The sequence below is a fragment of the Opisthocomus hoazin genome, chromosome 4, assembly GCF_030867145.1.
Source record: "Opisthocomus hoazin isolate bOpiHoa1 chromosome 4, bOpiHoa1.hap1, whole genome shotgun sequence".
NCBI lineage: Eukaryota > Metazoa > Chordata > Aves > Opisthocomiformes > Opisthocomidae > Opisthocomus > Opisthocomus hoazin.
The window spans coordinates 60387997-60407957 of record NC_134417.1 but is presented as its reverse complement, the minus strand read 5'-3'; the positions used below and the strand labels follow the sequence as shown (position 1 = coordinate 60407957).

The 19961-nt window shown below is 36.8% G+C and overlaps 1 protein-coding gene across 16 annotated transcripts in view; it reads left to right on the top strand.

The window, feature by feature from the left end:
- HDAC9 (histone deacetylase 9) overlaps positions 1-19961 on the top strand; it is a 499199-nt gene that overhangs the window by 440565 nt on the left and 38673 nt on the right. The window contains exon 24 of one of the 16 annotated variants that reach the window (XM_075419206.1): positions 2482-2528. The exons of the other annotated variants lie outside the window; for them this stretch is intronic. Coding sequence (XP_075275321.1) covers positions 2482-2513 — 32 coding nt within the window. The 3' untranslated portion in view covers positions 2514-2528. Of the gene's footprint in view, positions 1-2481; positions 2529-19961 lie in introns of those variants that run through there. 16 annotated transcript variants of the gene reach the window in all.

Sequence of the window (19961 nt, the reverse complement as noted above, 5' to 3'; positions counted from 1 at the left end):
CTCAGATTTTACTTTCTATAGCCCCTCCCTTATGACTCAAGCTTACCTTCATTGCTGAAATATGAGAATATCTTTCATATTGTCAAGTCCTTCTTTAGTATTAGCATAGCTCTGTCCATGTTGCTTGGTTAAATTGGTTTCCTGAGCTGTATGGTGAAGGTGGGTGCAGCAGCGGGAGCTCGCTCATGCACAACTCTCTTGTGCAAAGTAACTATTGATGTCATTGGAATCCCTTTGTTTAGATCAGGGACAATAAAGGTGCTTAAATTTTACTGTAAACTATAATCAGATAAGAGGAAAACATGCCTCAGTTCCTGACTAGCCTAATATCTCCTTTTTATTACTAGAAATTACTTTATTTTTTCAATAAAGTACAAGAGGAAACAGCAGCACAATACATTACGTATTATGAAAAAATACTGTATCAAATACACTTTTTGTACTGCAGTAGTAAAAATGGTATTGACAAAAAAGTATAAGAAAAATAATGGGGAAGAAATAAATGGAATAAAGGAGTTTTATATTTACAATAGTAAGGAGATGTGCCTGAAGACTATGAATCTACTCTTCCGTCTTATACGGATGATGCTTAGGTGGAACTACTCAAGATAGAGCTGATACGTTCTGTGCTTTATTTTATAGCTAATTTTTACAGCCTCTGCTAAAATGTGTTGTATTAGCACACCATTTGAATTCTGTACAGTGAACAGGCCTGAAAAAGAACTGCCAGATCTGATCATAAATTTGCAACTTCTTGCAAAGATCTTGTAAGAGCACTGTTTTTAAATTTAGCTCTGCTGACTGATGTTCTCCCTGTAACATTATCCTGAGGTGAAGTACTTTCTCTTTGTTTTATAGAGCATTCCTTACAATAATGCTTGCATTAAAGCCACTGAGATCACTTTAGTGTTCAAGTAAATATTGTACATAATTGCTCACTAAATGATGACCATTCCATAAAAAGAATAAAGTAAATAGAGAAGCGTCAAGCAAGAATGATAATAAGGGTACTTATGTTCCTGAATCACTGTGGTTTTTAAGGGCTATGATGATTTACTGGAGTTTTCCTGTTGTTTTACTCTCTTATTCCAAAGATGCTATTTGACACCAGAGTGCAAAATAAGATCAGCAATTAGCAGTAGGAAAAGATACCACTGCAGGCATTTAAAGAGTAAACTATATTTTGTTAGTTTGGATACCTGTCTACAGTTATGCCAAATTTGTGACGCAAGGTTGATCCGGTGTCTGGAGTATAACTGACTGTAACTAAACTGATTTGCAACTCATAAAGTTTTTATTTGAGAAAATTGCAATAACTCCCTTAACTTATCAAAAGCTGCATCATGCTGTGATACACTCGGTTCAAGCAGGACCAATGAAAATAGTGCTGAAGATATGAACATTTTCCCTCCCCATGAGCCCTCAGTAGCTAGGGCTTCACTGTAACCGTGCACAATCTGTCTGATTAATCTCAGTAGAGGAAACAATTAATGCTCTAAACAGTTCATTTCTAAGGGATAAATCAGTCAAAGTGGTAGAAATTAATGTGCAAAAAGGGCTGCTCACTTACATACAGCCTACAGATCTTCCCTTGACAAATCTCTTCTCATGGCTGGAATTGGTACTTCTCAGAACACAAGTAAGAGCAAACAAGTTGAATACGGGTTCCTGTCCTATTGGTTTTTGCTTTGCCCTTCACATTTTTGTTCCAGCTTCCTGCAGGGATTAATGATTTTTAATAACAAGGTTTCTGAATGCAATATACAGTGCTATAACAAGATAAGGCTTTTATGATACCATGTCTAATTTCTTGCCTTCACAAGCAAGAAAGTCTACTATCACCACATGAAACTATGATCTTGGAAAGTCTGGCACTAACTGCTGCACAATGCAGTTCCAGTAGATGGTGTGAGCTGCTGCGACAGCTTGTTGCCATAGAAAAGGGTGGTTGCATGCCCCTTCTGCTTCTGAATTTTCCATTACTTACCTCGCACAGGCTCTGTTTCTTGTCAGATCTCTCTGTAAACACAAGCAGCATTAAATCATCAACCCATCAGAAAAATGATCCATCAAAAAAGCAGAGAAATTTCTGTTGGGCTATGAAGTTGAATCAGATTATGGAGGGACCAATGTGTGCCAGAGATAGTCGAAGCAGGGCAGGGGCAGTGGAGAAATGAGAGATGGAGTAGGATACCTTTTGGTAGCAGAAAGCTGTTAAATGAACTCAGTTGCCACAGCTGCCTTCTTTTCTGAATTCTGAGTTCAGAGATTTGATTTCGGTTAACATAAATTGGTTATCTTTGTGGTACTGGAGGTGATAAGATGGCTGTCCAGCAGGATAGATCTTGAGTATTTGTCTCAGAGCTAAAAGCTTTGGAGGTAGGGTGCCGCAATGATGGTTCATGTAGTTTTTCATGGAGAAGTCTCCTGATTCATATTAGAAATTTTCCTTTTCTTTCTTTTGTCTCTTGGAAACTACAGGGTACAGAGTGACTGGCAGCAGTAAAACATAACATCAAGATTTTGTTTCCAGTTTTTCACTTTGGAAAGCAAGGTTTGTGTTATCTCTAGGGTGATTTCTTGAATGGTTGATTATTACAACACAAAAGGCATCAAAATAGATGACAAGTTCATTGGTGACCTACTGTCATACAAGAGTATTTTCACAGGATTTACTGGGAGAAGGAGAGTGTTTTGATTTTTTTTTCCTCCTAGCCCACAGCAGTGGTTGCCATGGTATCTCCTATGGCTTGGGCATGGCCGTTGGATTGCCCAGCCTCCCAAGTCAGATTATGCTGCATTTACTCCTGAATTTGTACTCCTTAAATTCCCTCTTGCACTGCAAATATCAGTGAATTATTTTCCAGTGACTCCAGGATAAGGTACATTATTGACATTTACACTACATTTACATTCATGAATGTGAAATGTAGAAAATTCCAGAAATCCTGTTCTGTGAGGAAGAGTAGTCTATTGGCCTCTGTGGAAATTGAGCGGGGACTGGAATTCACTGTGTAAAATTAGCATCCTCTCTAGGACATAGCATAGTAAAAGGCAAAGGTGAAGGTATAAGACAACAAGTTCTTTTTATTTTTTTTTTCAGATTTCCTTTTAAAGAAGGGATTAATGCTTGGAGAAATACAGAAAAAAAAAAAAAAAACATGAAAGGACAATTCTAATGTTGGGTTGAGGAATGCCTTCACATGCTGTCAAGTAAGCATGTGTCAATGGCTTGGACTGTGGATATGAACCAAGAGAAACAAATCAGTGAATGATTCACGTCATTTACTGAGGCCAGGGAAATCCTAGTCTCCAGAATCTGGGGCACACATCTAACTGAATACGTATTTAAAACACGTATGAAGGATTCATAAACCTTAGCACTGAGTTTGTTGTTTCCCAGTGTTTTCAATGACAGTCTGGTTATTTGGTGTGTCTTGCAAAAAGGGTCTACCTAAGCACGAAGTGAGAACAATTAGAAATACTAATAAATAAGCGCTGATGTGACCTGCTCTTTCACTTAGCTTTTCTTTCTGTAAATCAGCCAGGAGAGATTTCCATTTTCCACTCGTGCTCCTGTCCCACAGACAGGAAGATGTGTCTGCTGGTTGGTTAAGTAAGTCATGCAAGTGATAAACCACCTGTATACTATGTTCCAGATATACAGTGCCGATCCAACTGCAGGATGCATCAGGTGCCAGTTCCTTGATTTAGGGTAGTCGCTGGCGACAGGGCAGAGGATAGGTTACAATGGAAAAAAAGAAGATTTACAGAACCGTTAATTGTTTTCCCTTTTCAGTTTTATTCCCTCATCTCTTCAACTACCTCTTGTTATTTTTTCTTTCATGCTACACTAGCGACTTTGGCTAATGACAATAAATGATGTGAGCAAAAAAGGTAAAATTGGTGGCATCTTCTCTCAGTTTTGAAATTTAAACTTATTAAATATTTTTCCTTATTGAAACCAAAAGACTGTCATTTAGTAGAAGAAAGAAAAGGAAAAAGTATTTTTTTTTTGCTTAGGCAGTATTAAACGTGTCAGAATACATTTTAAATACAGCAAATTAAATATAAATTTTTAGGGCCATTTTGAAACAAATGGAGCTTGACGCAGTGTTCAGCAACTTGCATGTGCCTTTCACAGGATTGGGCTCTGAGAGAAAATTGTTGAAGGACATCTCCAAATGTGGATTTCTCCATAACAGAGTGTCTGATCTTTTATAGCATCACTGCGTTGGGAATTAGGCTTGTCTTTGGGAATTTGTAAAGCCTTTAGCAGAAGAGCATGATTTATGTCTTAGAATTTAACTATTCTCTGTAATAAAAAGAAATGAGCCACAAGTATTTACTTGGTTGCGCCATGGGAAAATTTTTAACATATTGTTCACAGCTTCAGAATGCTATAAAAGAAGACAATGTAATTTGCAGACCAGACTATCCTTTGTGATTCCTAACCAATATATTTGATTAATATCTTTCAAAAGAGACACCAGCCAAAATGTTTACATCTCATTAGGCAGAGCAGAAGGGAGCACACACAATTTTGATTGTGAGCTTGGATGGTTCATTTCTTTGGGCTTCACATCCCTACTACTTAAGGCAGACTGTAACTTTAAGATGTTATCTCTTGCCTGCGCAAATAAACAGTCAGCTATGCTTTTTATGGTGGGTAGTTCTCAAACCAACAGGGGATTAGAAGATATTAGCTGGAGTTTGTGGTTCCCTGCTGAACTATCACAGGGTCCATGGATTCCTGTCCTGAATATTTCACAGGGTAAACACCTCTTATCTGGGGTGATATTCTCACACTGGCCTCTTGGCCATGGACTTCAAAAGCTGATCACAGGGAGGGCTGGAGAGGCAATAACCCTTAATATAACAGTCTCTCCTGATAGGGACAGACAGGGTAAAGGTAAGGCGTCTCTGAAGTTTGCTCTTGTGTGTTTAGCCCCATGGGGTGATAAGGGGCCATCTGTTTTTTTGGTCTGCAAGCTCATCTTTTTCACACTATCCCAGTATCAAGTACACTTCAGATCTCACTGGTATCGGTACCAGCAATTCTTCACCGATCTGAAGAGATTTTCTTGGTATTTTTATCTTTGATCCCAGGGAATTTTTTCAGTTGCTGTTGTGTTGGGTTTTTTACACAAGTAAACATATAAAAGAAAGTTTTAAAAATGAAGTTCAAGGTACTATTGGCTCAATGAAAAGAGGTATGTTAATTATTTGTCAGTAAAAGGAAACGAGTGCTTACCCATGTGATTAAACTCAAAACACCCATTCATAGCAGTGGTTTAAAATAGTCACATATTAGGCAGCACCACATAGAATGCTTACACCTCAAATAGTTGTTCAGATAGAATATCAGTACTACCAGTTCTAGAAGTTAAAAACCACTGCTTCAGACCTCAAAAATATTGTCAGAGTTATTAAAGTACTACCCAGAATTCTTTTTGTTGTGGAGTTCCCAGTGCACACTTCCTTCATATTTTCAGATTTTCCCCGCAGCGATTTCTTTATTCAATGCACTCTCCTGATTATGTCAGCTTTAATGCAAACACTTAATACCTTGAAATCTACAATAAAGTGCTGCAAGTTGCCAACATTGGTACATCTGAAAAAAAAACCTTACCTTTTTTATCAGCATTTTAATTACCTTTGTTTGTTGTTTTGGGGGGTGGTGGTGGTAGATTTTTTTACGGAAACTGTTCTTGCTTATACCAACCAATTGCCATAAAATTGCTGGAAATGCAAGAATGTCAATCCTAATCCCAGAAGCTTTTACTCACTTTGAGCAGTCCTGTTGATTGAGACCACTCCACCAACCTGATGAAGATTTACTAAAATAAGTAAAGTTTACAGGGACAGACCTTGCACTGTAAGTATTAATACGGTACAAAACCACATGTTAAAAACTCTTCAAAAACATATTCACTTAAGAAAGCTGTTATTAAAATATTTCCTGAAGTTTTACAGAATTAACTTGGAAAGAAAAAAAGAGTAGTTCTGCTGTAAAAAAGTCCATTTGAAATGCATTTAGTAGTAGTTTATTTACTTCAGATTTCTTCTTTTCTCCCTGATTCGAAGATCCGGTAGGAAGAACCTAACAGTACAATGTATACTGTTAAGCAGGTATGCTTTATTGCGGCGCTGGGCACACGAGGGATTTCTCCTCCAAACGTGCGCACCAGACATCCTGTTGCTTCAGGTTAAATACAATCACACATGTAAATATTCATTATATTTCTAGGAACTAATTAGCATATGTAAATATCTTTCACGCATGTCTGTTAGCATCTTTGGGTGGTCTTTGGGGGTCTCAAGATGAAGGCCCATCCTCTTCATCACGCTGTTCACTGATTGACATTTGTTTCTGCACAAACTCAGTTCCAGGATCACGTATATCATGTCCTTCAGGTTGTTTGGCTCTAGTCTTGTTGCTCTCTTGGTGACTCCTTATCTCTGTAGCTTGGCGCATTTGCCCTCCCTAGGCCGAACTGTCTGGAGTAGAATTATTGAGGAGTCTCTTTTATCCCACAATTATCCCAATTATTTGCTGAGAACAAAGACCACTTTTGTTTGACTTGATTATTTTGTCTAACGACTAAGTGATAGCTTGTTCCCATGTCCTTCCACTACATTCCTTAATGAGAAAACAGGGATTAGTGTAACAGTTACATGGTTACATCACTATGCATGCAGAAATACAAGTTACAGTACTAAAGACTACCAAAAACTAGAAAATATTAAGGCTTTTTTGTTATAGTTTCAGGTTTCTTACAATCCCCTCTATCATGCCCATCATTGATTGTGCTTCAAATACACTAAAACGGACCAAGGGACAGGTCTTGGAAGCTCTTCTTCTTTGGAAGAAGAAACTAAAAAACAAGTATGTATCCAGAACAATAAAATACTGCTAGTTAATCAAAATTCAGTTACTCTTGCTTTCTGTTTATGATAGTAAATATTAGCAGGTATTCCGTCTGAACATGAAGAACTTCTTCCCTCTGCGGGTGATGGAGCACTGGAACAGGCTGCCCAGGGAGGTTGTGGAGTCTCCTTCTCTGGAGATATTTAAGACCTGCCTGGACAAGGTCCTCTACAGCCTGCTGTAGGTGACCCTGCTTCAGCAGGAAGGTTGGACTAGATGACCCATAGAGGTCCCTTCCAAGCCCTAACATTCTGTGATTCTGTGATTCTGTGATTCTGTGATTCTGTGAATTCAATACTTGTTTCCTCTGATCCATAGTCTTATCGCTTTTCCCTAGATTCCTCTCTGTAACAAAGTCTGGTTCTCTAGGTACATGGTGACCAAAACCTTTTCAGCATCTGGCATTGTGTCCATTTAGGTGCAGTTTGGTTGTGAGGGCTTGTTTCTAAGTCTGTTGTTTACTTACTTAAAATGGATTAGTAATCTCTAAAAGTAAAATGAAACAAAACAGTTACATTTAATAGTGGAACGTATCCTTCAATAAAATGTCTGGATTTTAAATGTGCTAGCTCCATAATTATTTTCCTAATGTGATTACTTAATGTCAAATACGAATTCAGTGATTGTCTTCTATGGAAAGACGATCACTCACATGTATTGCCACATAATTGATGTTTTCACTTATAATTTCACTTTAGGCATATTGTTTATATTTTTCTGCATCTTATTCTTATTTTTAAGTAATGTTCCAAGTTTGCAATGGATAACTTACAATTTTTTTGCATAGTAATTTTATGCTGCCAAAAGAAATGATCAATTTAGAAAACAAGATACATACAGATGTCAATTAAAAATTTAATATATCTTCACAATATGTCTTAGTTTGAAAATCTTTATACAAATTTAATTCTTTTTTAACTAAAAGACAAAAGGCATTTCTATTTATTTCTGTTAAAAATGTGTGATTTCTAAAAAAAATGGAAAAAATGAACAATAATATCTTGAATTTGTTTTTTTGTAGAAAAAGGGTATTGACTAGTAACAAGTCAAATGCAATTGTTGTTATCTGTATCTATTTTATTTATATTTAAAAAGCCAATATCTGCAGTCTCAGAAATTACTATTGCAAAGAAATCCTTAATCTTCAGTTGAAAGTTATAGTTCCTTCCAAGTACAGGAAGCATCTTTTGTGGTTCCTACATTGGAGGAACAGCTTTGTAGTAAAAGCATGTTTGAACATGACTGCTCTGTGAACTAACAAATTTATCAGGAATGTCAAGAAATTTTGTGTAATCATCTTTAAAATGGTTGCATATTTATGTCCAGTATTTCAAAGCATCTGAGCACAGAAGTAAAAGTGGTAAAACAGAACCTAGCATTGTTGAAACTTCAGAAGTCAGCATAAACAGGTTAAAAGTAATTTTTTATTCACCCAAATATTTGAGTAAGTAACCTTCTTAAACTCTCATCAAGCCCTGGGAAAAACAGTAAGGAAAATCTATTGATCAAGTGATAAGATGTTATTTCAAAACTTGTAATTTAATTAAGAAATATGCTACATCAAAGGAGTTATCAAAAAAATTGTGATGTTTATATGACCTTCTGAACAAAACTTTATTTTTCTAGTGGTGTCAACTGCATCAACTGTAGCTTTGTAGAATATACATGAAGACAGTGCATGTGTTCTGAACCATGGAATTTTTTTCTTTTGACCCTTTTTGGGTGTATACATTCCCACACACAGTGCACACCTCTGGGAATTTCCCAGTATGCCTTTTGAGGAAAAATATTGAGGTCACAAAAGTTGAACAGAGTTACTAAGCCAAGATCTTCAAGGGATGTGGAAAAAAGTAGTAGTTCTGAAATGTTTGTACCCACCAGGAGTTTCAGTCCTCCCACTTCATTGAGAATCACCAGGGTTATTTTCCAAATCACATTACAAATTTGAAAATCATCATCTCAACTGGCACTGTTTTTAATAATGGTTTATGTTACTGATAGGGAATAGAGAAGATTACTTAAAAAACACTTAAGGGGGTCTATGCAACTTTAATAGCTTCAGTGAAATGAAACACCAGACAGGATGTCTTTGTCCCCTTTGAACTTGAGGACATGGACATGAAGCTACTGAATTCTTTGATTAGTTATGTGGTGCTGGACTCCCAGCAGTACTTGATGAAGATAAGTTTTTATGCAGTGCTTTCAAAAAAGAATGGCAATTTAAAACTGCCTGATTAAATTTAATACTTTAACACAGATGTAGAAAAGTTGGGAAAAGAAAAGAAAAGAAAAGAAAAGAAAAGAAAAGAAAAGAAAAGAAAAGAAAAGAAAAGAAAAGAAAAGAAAAGAAAAGAAAAGAAAAGAAAAGAAAAGAAAAGAAAAGAAAAGAAAAGAAAAGAAAAGAAAAGAAAAGAAAAGAAAAGAAAAGAAAAGAAGAAAAGAAAAAGAAATTTTAGAACATAAAATAAGAAGAGTGTCTTCCATTCAGATCAATTAAGCGTTTCCCTACTGCAATCTGCATTTCATGGTTAAAAAAGAAAGGAAAAGTAAGAAAGACACTGCTAATTTTCATTTTTTGCATAGAATTTTTGAAAGGACTTATAGATGATTGGTTTGATTTTTTATTGTGTTTCATTGCATTCAAAAAAGAATTTTGTAATTGATTTTAATGGAACTGGCCATCTTCTAACAAGGGTACGTGTAGCATAACCACTTTACTTATATATCCACCTGTAGCAAGGTGTGCAATGACCATCAGGACTTGTCACAATAAAACACAGTATTTTCAAGAGAGAAAGTAGAAAATATCTGCTATTCCAATGTAGGACATATGCTTCAAGCAGAAGCTAGGAAGATATATTTGATTGAGCAAATAGTCAGCACTGTTCTAGATTTTCATCCAAAAGACAAAAGCAGTCTTTTGGCTTTGGCTGACTACTGAGAATCAGACTTTCATAAAGAAGATGTCAAACATTGCATCTTGAATAGCCTGCTTTTTTCTTCAAAATCTGACCATCCTTCTTGTCATCCTGACTCGGCTGTCTAATTTAGTCCATGGATAATACTGTCCTTGCTCTGTACCTGTTTTTTATTTTATTGAAACTCTGGTGAAAGACAGCACATCTGGGAAATATATTGGTTTGATCTGAATGTTTCCTTAACTTTTAAGAAAACTGAGGCACAACTAGTAGACTGTGCTTCAGAAGAGCATCAAATACAAACATACAATCAAAAAATTGAGAAAAGGCCTCTCACTACTACAGGAATATTCCCTAGTTGATTTTATTGTAATTATACTACCATGTTACTGAACTATACCTTCTGTGTTAGTTTCAGATCAATGACTTGTATCACTTACTACATTTGGGAGATTGATCCGTGCAGATTTTATTCTTGGAGCATGTCCCTAGAGATTCGATGTTCATTGGCTTCAATTTATCTCTCTAAAGTAAGCAGCCATTCCCCTCTTTCAAACGTCTCCTGTTTGAAGCGTGTACATATTTATGGTGGCACTGTTTAGAGATATGTCAGCTGCTAATCTGAAAGAAAGGGCTGGAGAGCAGCAAATTAATTCATGATGGAGGAGGACATTTTCCTGTGTTTCAGCCTGAAAAATCCTAGGTGTGAGTGTAGTGAGCCTGGATGGCAGCCATCCGAGCTGGAGTTATTCTTTTGACCAGGTGGCTTAACTTCTAAACACCTAGACAAATGGCCAAAGTCCTTTTTTTTCTGGGATATCTGAAAGACACCCTGGTAAGTGCATACCACTTACCAAGTTTTTATCATGTTATTAGCAGAGAAGTGCCAATATATTCAAGGGAAAAGGACAGTGGAATGCAAATGTGCAAGGAGAGACTGAGTTAGTTACAGAGCAAAGCTTAAAAGATCTGCTGATGTATGTCTTAACCAAAGAAATCAAGGTGCAAAGTGGGATGATATGATAACAAATATTTTGAGTCAGAAGAATTGTACTCTGATGAATTATTACTGGGAGTACAGGAACAAATCTGGCATAGAAATCCTCTGTCTGCATATAAATATTTTCAAAATTTATGAATCTGGAAATATTCTGCAAGGTATTCATGGATGAATAGGCTTTAAAGCTAAAAGAGATTATTAGTACGACATGCTAATATTACTTTTTCCATGTTACAAGTAGAACAACCATAATTTCTACATCATTTCCATGATTTCTCTGCAAAAATACCCCTGCTAGTTTGAGATTTGAATGATTATTATAAATATATTGGATAGTATTATTGTATAGTAGATATTTTTATAAATAATTTCCTATTAACTCTTTAATTAATACACATATATTGTACGATTATATTAGTATTATGACTTGCTTAATAAAAAAAAATAATTTGAAAGCAGGGCTCTGTAACCTACAAAATCTCTAGCAAAAGTAATTTTTATTGAGGCATTAACAGAAGCGTAGTCTGCTTAATCTAAATGCATTCATCTCTGATTTCATATTTACCTGAGAAGCTTCTCAATGAGCATACTGTGTTCACAATGCCAAAGCATGACCTTGGTAGATGAAAGCAAATTTTACCTGCCTTGATGTAAGCAGTCTTTCAGAGCCATAGATGAGCTTACCCTCTCTGGCTTTCTGAACATTATACATCTTAATTAGTCCAGATTTGTCCATGGCAGTCAATACAGAGAGGTGTTTAATTCCAAAGACACCTTCATCCTTTCTGAAAACTAGTGCAACAGATCTGCCTGGGGAGATTGCTCTTTCCCTGCTGAGTAGAAGACAGATAGATAGATAAATGATAGAATCATTAAGGTTGAAAAAGACCTCTGAAATAATCAAGTTCAACCATCAACCCATCACCACCATGCCTACTAAAGTAGTAACTAGCCTGAAGGATTAGCAGAGGCAAGACATCTAACTTTTCCTTGGCTAAAGGTAGGATACAAGAATCCTGATGAATGTTAAAATCAAAGGTTTTTTTCCCCATCTAGCCATATTTACTTCAAGATATAAAAAGTTAATGGATTAAATATGAAATTAATTGAAATCATAAGCAAGTTTTCTGTTAACACAGACCGAATTGCTAAAATCAATAGTTGAATTCCATAAAAATAAAAGACACTGCAGAACTTTGTGTGTTCAGTCAAAATTTTACACAAGTTAGAATCATAGAATCAAGTTCATAGAATCAAATCATAGAATGAAAGTTCTTCATATGGATTTTAAGAGAGATATTGTGGAACTCAGAGATGTCTTTGCAATAAGCTTACCACTGTGCTTCACTGGGAAAAAATATTTTTACATAAATTCAAGTGTCAGTGTTGGTGATAGGAGATTCTATTGGTTCTGTTATTTTGTGCTAAGCCATGAGTGAGCTGGAATACAAAAAGAACCTTCTCCTCAGATGCAACTGTCACTATTTCGTTGTTAAAAGTAAGCAGTATTTCAGAAGAGGGGCAGAGATGAAGCATATGGATGTGAGATGGTGAAGGTAAGGGAAGAGATACAGTGAGTGAGGAGGTCCTCAGTAAAGTCCCGATACGCTGCCGTTAACCTTTCTGCAATGCCTCAGACAAAGTCCAGCTCCCTTGTCAGCCCCTGCTTCTCCAGCTCCATCAGCTATCATAAATGTCCTGCATATATCCTTCTACATGTATAGACTGGTACTATACACATGCATATTTGGGCTGACAACTAATAATTATGGGTTTTTTCAATGTTCTGCTTCAAATATCTGGACCCTTTCAGGACATGGTCTGTCTAGAAATTACTTTCAATATGTTTTGAAGGTAGACTGCAATTAAACCTCGTCTTAGCAGTACATGGTGTTGGTACCTTTAGATGACACTAGTACACACTATAATTTTCCAGCGAATGGAAGACCCTGTGGAGGAAAAAACTATAAAGCCAGATGTGGTGGTTTTGTTGTTGTTTCAACAATTTAATCCTTCAACTGAAAGGGAGACACAACAACAGGAAAAAGCTGAGCACAGAACAAATAAATATAACATTGGCTCATATTCATCACAACACACTGGACAAAAATGAACAGCAACTATCAGCTTTCATGCCCTTCCTTCAAAAATGCCAGTGTTGTGTAACTTGACCAAAAGGGCCACGTATACCACTGCACATGCGCACCCCCAGAAGGGGAATCCAGCAAGCACCAGCAGAAAAACGCCTTCACGGGGAGGTCCTGTTTACTTGGAATATTTATTGCTTTCATCCAAAAATATCAGTCTACCATATCACTGCACATTTTCTCATCTTTCAATTTTCAGCAGAATTTCAATAAATTCATTTTACTACTGAAGGGGAATGATATTAGAAAGCACTCTTCAGACACTTGGGGGGATTGGAAGGAGAAAGAAAGGTCAGTGCAGAAGAAAAGACTTAGATGAATAAAGGTATGTCAGAGCAAATCTTCCCATGAAAGATTATTGAGAATAAAGCTTTTTTTTAAACAAACATAAAAAAACAATATATAAATCAAGAGCACAAAAGCCCTGTTTTATGATTTTTTTTGGTGCTGTTTAATTTCTTTATATATTTTTTTGCCATTGTTACAAAACAGCCAAAACTTCAAAGGCAAGCTGCATGTGTTCTAAATCAGGACTTCAGTGCTGATGTATGACAGCACAAAAATTGAAACTAAATAAATGTGCTGTCTGAACTCCCATATTTCTCAAAAAATTGCTTTAAAGTCTTTAAAAAAATTAGAATTATTACTTGATTTTACTTTACCAACCATAATGTTTTCACCAGAGTAAATGACAAAATACTATATTAAAAAGAGAGAAAGAAAAAAGAGTGTTGTCTGAATATATCTGAACACCTGTATTTGGCTGTCTTGCAGTTTTGTCAGACAGATGAGGGGGAAAATGAAACTTTGCAGTGATTTGTCTGATGATGGATATGGACTGCATAAATTCTCAGCTTACCCACTGTTTTCTGAAAGGCTCCTTGATAGTTAGGGTAAATCAATGAAAACAAGGCAGTATGTCTGTGAAGGAAAGAATAACATTCCTGCTTTATCATATGAAAATGGTCAAAGAATGAAGAGATTCTCATGAAAAATTACTTGTGCAAGTTTTCTACTATTTTCTTTTCAAAATATGAACTTCGTAACAGGTCAAGTTATTATTCCATTTTACTTTGCTGTCTTTGGACATGATGCTCTTTTGTCTCTTTAAGTGAAATGGCATGTCTGACTCTAAAAGTGGCCATAGTACACCAGTTAAATCCGCTCGCAGAAAAAATTGCAGGATTGGGGCCTTTGTGGCGTCCCTTTTCCTCTGGCCTTTGCTTTTACAACGGCCGTTTGCTGTTCTTGTACTGTCGTCTTCATTTGTGTTGGCTCATTTGTTTCATCAGGCTGCAAAAAGGACAAGTGGCCCAAGCAAATAGGAATGCAAATGCTGTTCTTTTTAGTAAACATTTCTTTGACTTTTGAAACTCATTCATCCCATCCCTGCTTGTGTTCCTTTTTCATTTCCTGTAACAAGTAATCACAGGCTCTAATCTATGTTCTTATTTAAATCTGAGGAGTGGTGTTTCTTTGCTGAGATTCCTGGATATTTGCGTGATAAAGAGAAGTGTTTATTGACTACTTATCACTTTATCTTCATTAATCCCTATTCTGTTGTATATAAAGTTTCAATTACACATTAAGACAGCAGATACTATAGGGTATAATTTTATTCCTATTCAGTAGGAAATGGATAATAAAGGTTAGGAAGTCCAAGTAAGCAGTGTGCAGGGAACCTCTAAACTGAATATATTTGGCAAATGCTAACAGATCACTTCACAAACAACTTTATGAACATAGCATCTGGCAAACACTAACATACGTTTACAGACAGTATTATGAACATGAAGCAAAGCTACACTATCTGAATTATTTATTTGTAATTAATACTTCAATCAGTTATATTAATGTATGAAAGGTTTGCCATACTTACATGTAATATAAGGACAGGGATAACCTCCTAGTGAGTTTGAGATGTTCTGGGCTGCCCCAACTTTTAACCACCCAACCTTGGTGTCTGAGTTGAAAACACTGATCCCTTAGATGGCCAATGGAGCCTCCAGAGGCTGACTCAAGAGTACCAGACCTCTCCAGAAGTGGTTAACCAAAAAAACCTGCCAGCCGAAGAGTTCTTCAAATCTTCTCAGGGTTAATTGCAGAGTTTTGGATATTTACTAAGTGCTAAAGTTGCCTCTCCCACATCATCTTGGAGCCAGTTACTTTGAGATTTTTAATGCTCACTACTGATACAGATTACACATTTTCCTTTTCAGTAAATTTTCTAATAAAGGCTTTACGATGTTTAATCAAGGAAAGGGTTTGTCACTGTTTCCGTATAGATGTCACTGAAGCCACACATATCACAGAATCACAGAATCACAGAATGTTCGGGGTTGGAAGGGACCTCTGTGGGTCATCTAGTGATATGTGTGCTTTGTATAATGAACTTTTAAAATGTGGCCTGAAATTTTGTTTATAAAAAAAAGAAATACCAAGACTTTAAGATGTTGGGCAGTTAGAGTGGGAGCAAGCTGAAGTTGCATTTATGTTGCATGTTTTCTCTTCTACCTTCTTCTTAGAGAAGTCCTCAGAAGTTTTTTATTTGCAGCAGTCATTTGATGACTGACAGGGGAATGCTTTCAGGCTGGCAAAGTGTCATTATCTTTTCCTGTTATATTCTCTGCCGTCCAACGACCTGCTAAAACTTATCATTTCTTTTCTTCTCATTTCATTCCTAATCAAGATATCAGCGGCATGTGAAAATAAATAAATGAAAAATTTGAGTCTGGATCCACTGAAAGTAGCATCAATGGAGACTCTTTCCAGAACAAGTTTTCCAGTTTGGCACAAACTTTCATCCAGCTGTAGGATGAATGAGTTGCTCACTTTAGGCTCAGCTGAAATTGTTTACACACTCTTCCTTTGAAACAGTAAATCTAGAAATTGCATATAAAAACTGTGGACAAAGGAATATTATTTGGGTTGTAAGGTCAATTGCTCTGAAGTTAGGCTAAGTGAGATTTATGGTTGCTTGCACAATGGACCCCTTTTGCATATGCTTTAAGATAGAGTTGTTAACTAAATTAACATCTACTATTCTGGACCTTTGCTTTCTCAGTATAGAGAGGGGTGGGATCAGATTATAACTATAAACCAGCAATAAATGTTAGTTTCAAAGTTTCTGCCTAAACCTAAATAACAGAGTTAAATACATGTTCCTCTACCTTTTTTCTGTTATTCTGTTTTCTAGAATGAAAAGTGAGCTTAAACACCACAAGCTCTGTTGTTAGAAGTGGTTGATACACAGTGGAGCTCTAGATTTCTTGTTTCTTTGATCTTAATTTCCGATTAAACATATCTGCTCACTCACATGTGTTTCCACTCTGCAGGTTAAACATGTTGGGTGTCTTCTGGGTCTTACTCTGATTTGTATAGATTTTAGCACTACAGAAATGTATTTCATTAGTAGCTACCACCACCACGCTTTTTGTTTGTGATCTTTGTTAGAAAACCTTCCAGGCCATCTTTGAGCTGTGCCAGGTTGGGCTAGGTATATGCCAGGGATTAACAGGTTGAGATGGAGTCACACATCACCTGGGAAGGAGACAGAAGCCACCCTTTCCACTGCCACCAAGGATTTGTATATACAGAAAGGTAGTTTGAATTTATGTGTAATGACACACTAGAATAAGGCGTAGTCTGGTAAAATATAGAAGTCGCTTAAAGTTTAGAAGGAGCAACTGCTGTTGACTTGTTGAGTCCAGATGAGTTCAGGAAACTGTTGTGCATTCACTGTAAAATCTATGTTCTGGTTGATGAAATGTGGATCTCCAAATATGCATTTGAACTTTAACTTGGATTTCATTCACAATTTCTAAACTTATTTTACTATGGTTAAAAGAAGAGAAATGTTTGCACTTACTTGGCCAAATTTTGGTCACCATTCCAGACATATAAATTCATTGCAGCCATGGGATTACTTCTGATTTTGTCTCTATGACTATATGGTAGTATATCTGAATAAATGGCAAGTGATGTGATTGCTCCCAGGGAGAGCAACTTATTGTCAAATGCCTGCTTATTTATATACCTAATTTGCTATGAGTGTTATCACTGACATTTTTGCCTACACATGCAAACCCGCCAGCTGAAACACACTGTATTTTCAATTCAGTGCCAGCTGCCTTTTTCTGGACCTTGTTTGAGTTAGTAACCTGTCACTGAGGAATTCAGAGTTCACTGCAGACAATGTAAGAATCCTTTTCATGTCATTATAGCTGTGGGACTGCCTCTCCTTTCTCTGTATATAAAGGATACAAAGGTATACACCTGGATAAGTATTCACAGTTGCTCTGCATCCCGTTGCAGAAATAAGGTCATAAGTCTTCTCTGCTCTCTTTACTTTCTGACCATTCCTGATGGTTATAGGAAAATCTTATTCCTTGGCAATGTTTAGTTTCATAATCACATTCATTTTTGTTCATGCTCATCTACTCAGTCGTCCAGTAATTTTGTTTGCATGCCTTTATTCTCTTTTAGTCACAAATGTATTATTTGTCATCTTATTTAATGTCTCTTTTATTAACCCAACATACACTTCTATCCTTTTCCCAGTTCTCTCGTGTCTCATTTTTTGTTCTCTTTCATCTTTCTCTCTCATGTGTAATCAATATTAATTAATTAATTAATTCCCTCTAAAATAATGTCCAGCTGTAAAACTCAGGTAAAAACATTGGGAAGATGCTAGAATTTTGGTCTATGACCATTGCTGTTGTGAAATGAAATCAGCACTTCAGCCAAAACTGAGAATGACTAAAAAGTGCATCCTTCTCTGCTAGAGTGACCACCGTATCCTCTGATGAGTGCAACTGTTCTGAATTTGATATTTTTCCTTGATGAGCTTCTCCATTTATCTGTAGTGAGACAGTCAAGCACCATTGCTGTCGAGGGTTTCTAAGTGGCATTGCTATGAAGTTTGGGTGATTTTTACCCAAGCTTTCAGCTGCTGCGGCTCTTTGGCTTTGTCAGAAGGAAGAAGAAGTGGAATCCTGATGTTGCAGTTTGGTGTACATTGTTTGTTAAGTTTCTGGAGCCACTAGGAAGCTTTGAGCTCTGACAGCAGGTTATTTCACTTCTATCTGTTCAAGCTCTGGAGGGGGAAACAGTAGATATTCTGGGAGTAGATTTTCAGTGTCTCCATTTAGAAAAGCCAATATACTGTTTTCCCTTGCAGAAGAACTTACTGATGTTGCTTAAGAAACAGTACCTTAAGACTGAGTGAATGATTTTTGCCCAGTTATGAACTTCCCACTTTTAAGGAGAATGACTAAGATGACTGTAGTATTGCAGCTGCAATAACATCTGGAGTCCTCAAATTACCTTGACACTAGTTAGCTGGATTTAAGTCTGAGTGTAGCACAGAAATGCCGTTGTTTGTCTTGATGTTTCTGTTGCTTGATGAAGACTACCAATTATTTTAGGTTTTCCAGCTTGCCGTAATACTGCTGTCATGCAATGGTAACAGGAGACTGGAGATCCTGCAGAATCAGGTCATTCATGCATGACTCTACTCCTCACTGTGAGAAAACCCAGAAAGTAGTACTCCATGACTGCTCAGCCACCTGAAGGTTTTTTGCACCCAGACCTTGTTACAATGCACCTGCATGCTTATTTCATTGTTTTAAGTTTCTCTAAGAAAACATGGAAAAATACTCAGTGAAGAATTCTGTGAGACTTTCTGGAACACTAGTTCTCAAGCGGTATTAATGGTTCACAACTTGGCTACAGAAGCTCACAGAAGGGCTCTTTCTGAGCACTGCATGACAGAAGACTGAAAAGACAGGGATGAGATATTCAATATTCTAAGAACATATTTTATTCTCACATGTGGCTCCAGGGGAAAAATTTGTGGGGAAATAAAGAGGCCACTCCTATTCTAATTAACTTGTTCCAGATCACAAGTTATATTGTACATGAAGCCTTCTCGTTCACCCAGCAGCTGAACCGGACCCTAATGTCTACAAAACCAAAAAAAGAAAAACACAGGAACATCTTTCCTCTCATTCTTTAAAAAAAATTACATATCTGTGATGAGCATGGGCCACATATTTCGTTCTCGGAAACAGCCAGTAAGAACGTCTTCTACACATTTCCACCTCCTGTGCAGCAGAACAAAGTGGCGTCAATCCTGCCTTCACCTGAGGCCCAACAATTCCCTCCACCTTATCTTGTCCTCCTAGTAGTGTAAGGCTTTTGCAAATTCTGTTGTGTAATAATATGAATGACAAGGTTCTGACATGACTTCTCCACTCGGGAAGAAAGCTGGATAGAGCCACCTGTGTCATTCAAATGGCAGCCACATTTTCTTTTACTCTGTGGGATTTTACCTGCCATTTCAAGGCATCTGTGTGTTCTTTTAATAGTATGAAAAGGGACAAAGGGGCTGTTGTATGGATTGAAATCACATCCTTTATTCTTACATGTTTTTGTAAAAGAACAGCATAATAGAAAGTTGCTCAATGTATTTTACTTGGAAATTGCAATTAATCAGAAGACTAGAAGTCAGACCCCAAATCTAGTTTCAATACCATTTCCTTTAGTGAGTTTTACACATTACCTTTTCAATAAGTGGTGACAGGCAGTGCATTTCTGGGTGATTATAGCATATGTCAGGTGGGGTTAATGGGCACAAGGCCAGAGGCAAAGTGAGTAACTACTTGAGATGTACAGTGATCCCTTAGAAATGCACAGCCTATTCCCCCCTGATGTTATAAAATGATGTTTATTAAACAATGTGATCCAAATCTTGAGGGGCACTAGACCTCTGATAGTAATACCGAGTTCACCAGGACACTTGGTGCCAAACTGGTCAGGAAATAGAGTATTTACCTCAAGTCTACCCACCTACAAGAACCCATCCATGATAGGGTTATTATATCTATGTGCCTAGTCTTGGAATGATGAATAATCCACATCTGGATGCCAGGTCTTTTGAGTTAATGGTATATGCCGATGAACAC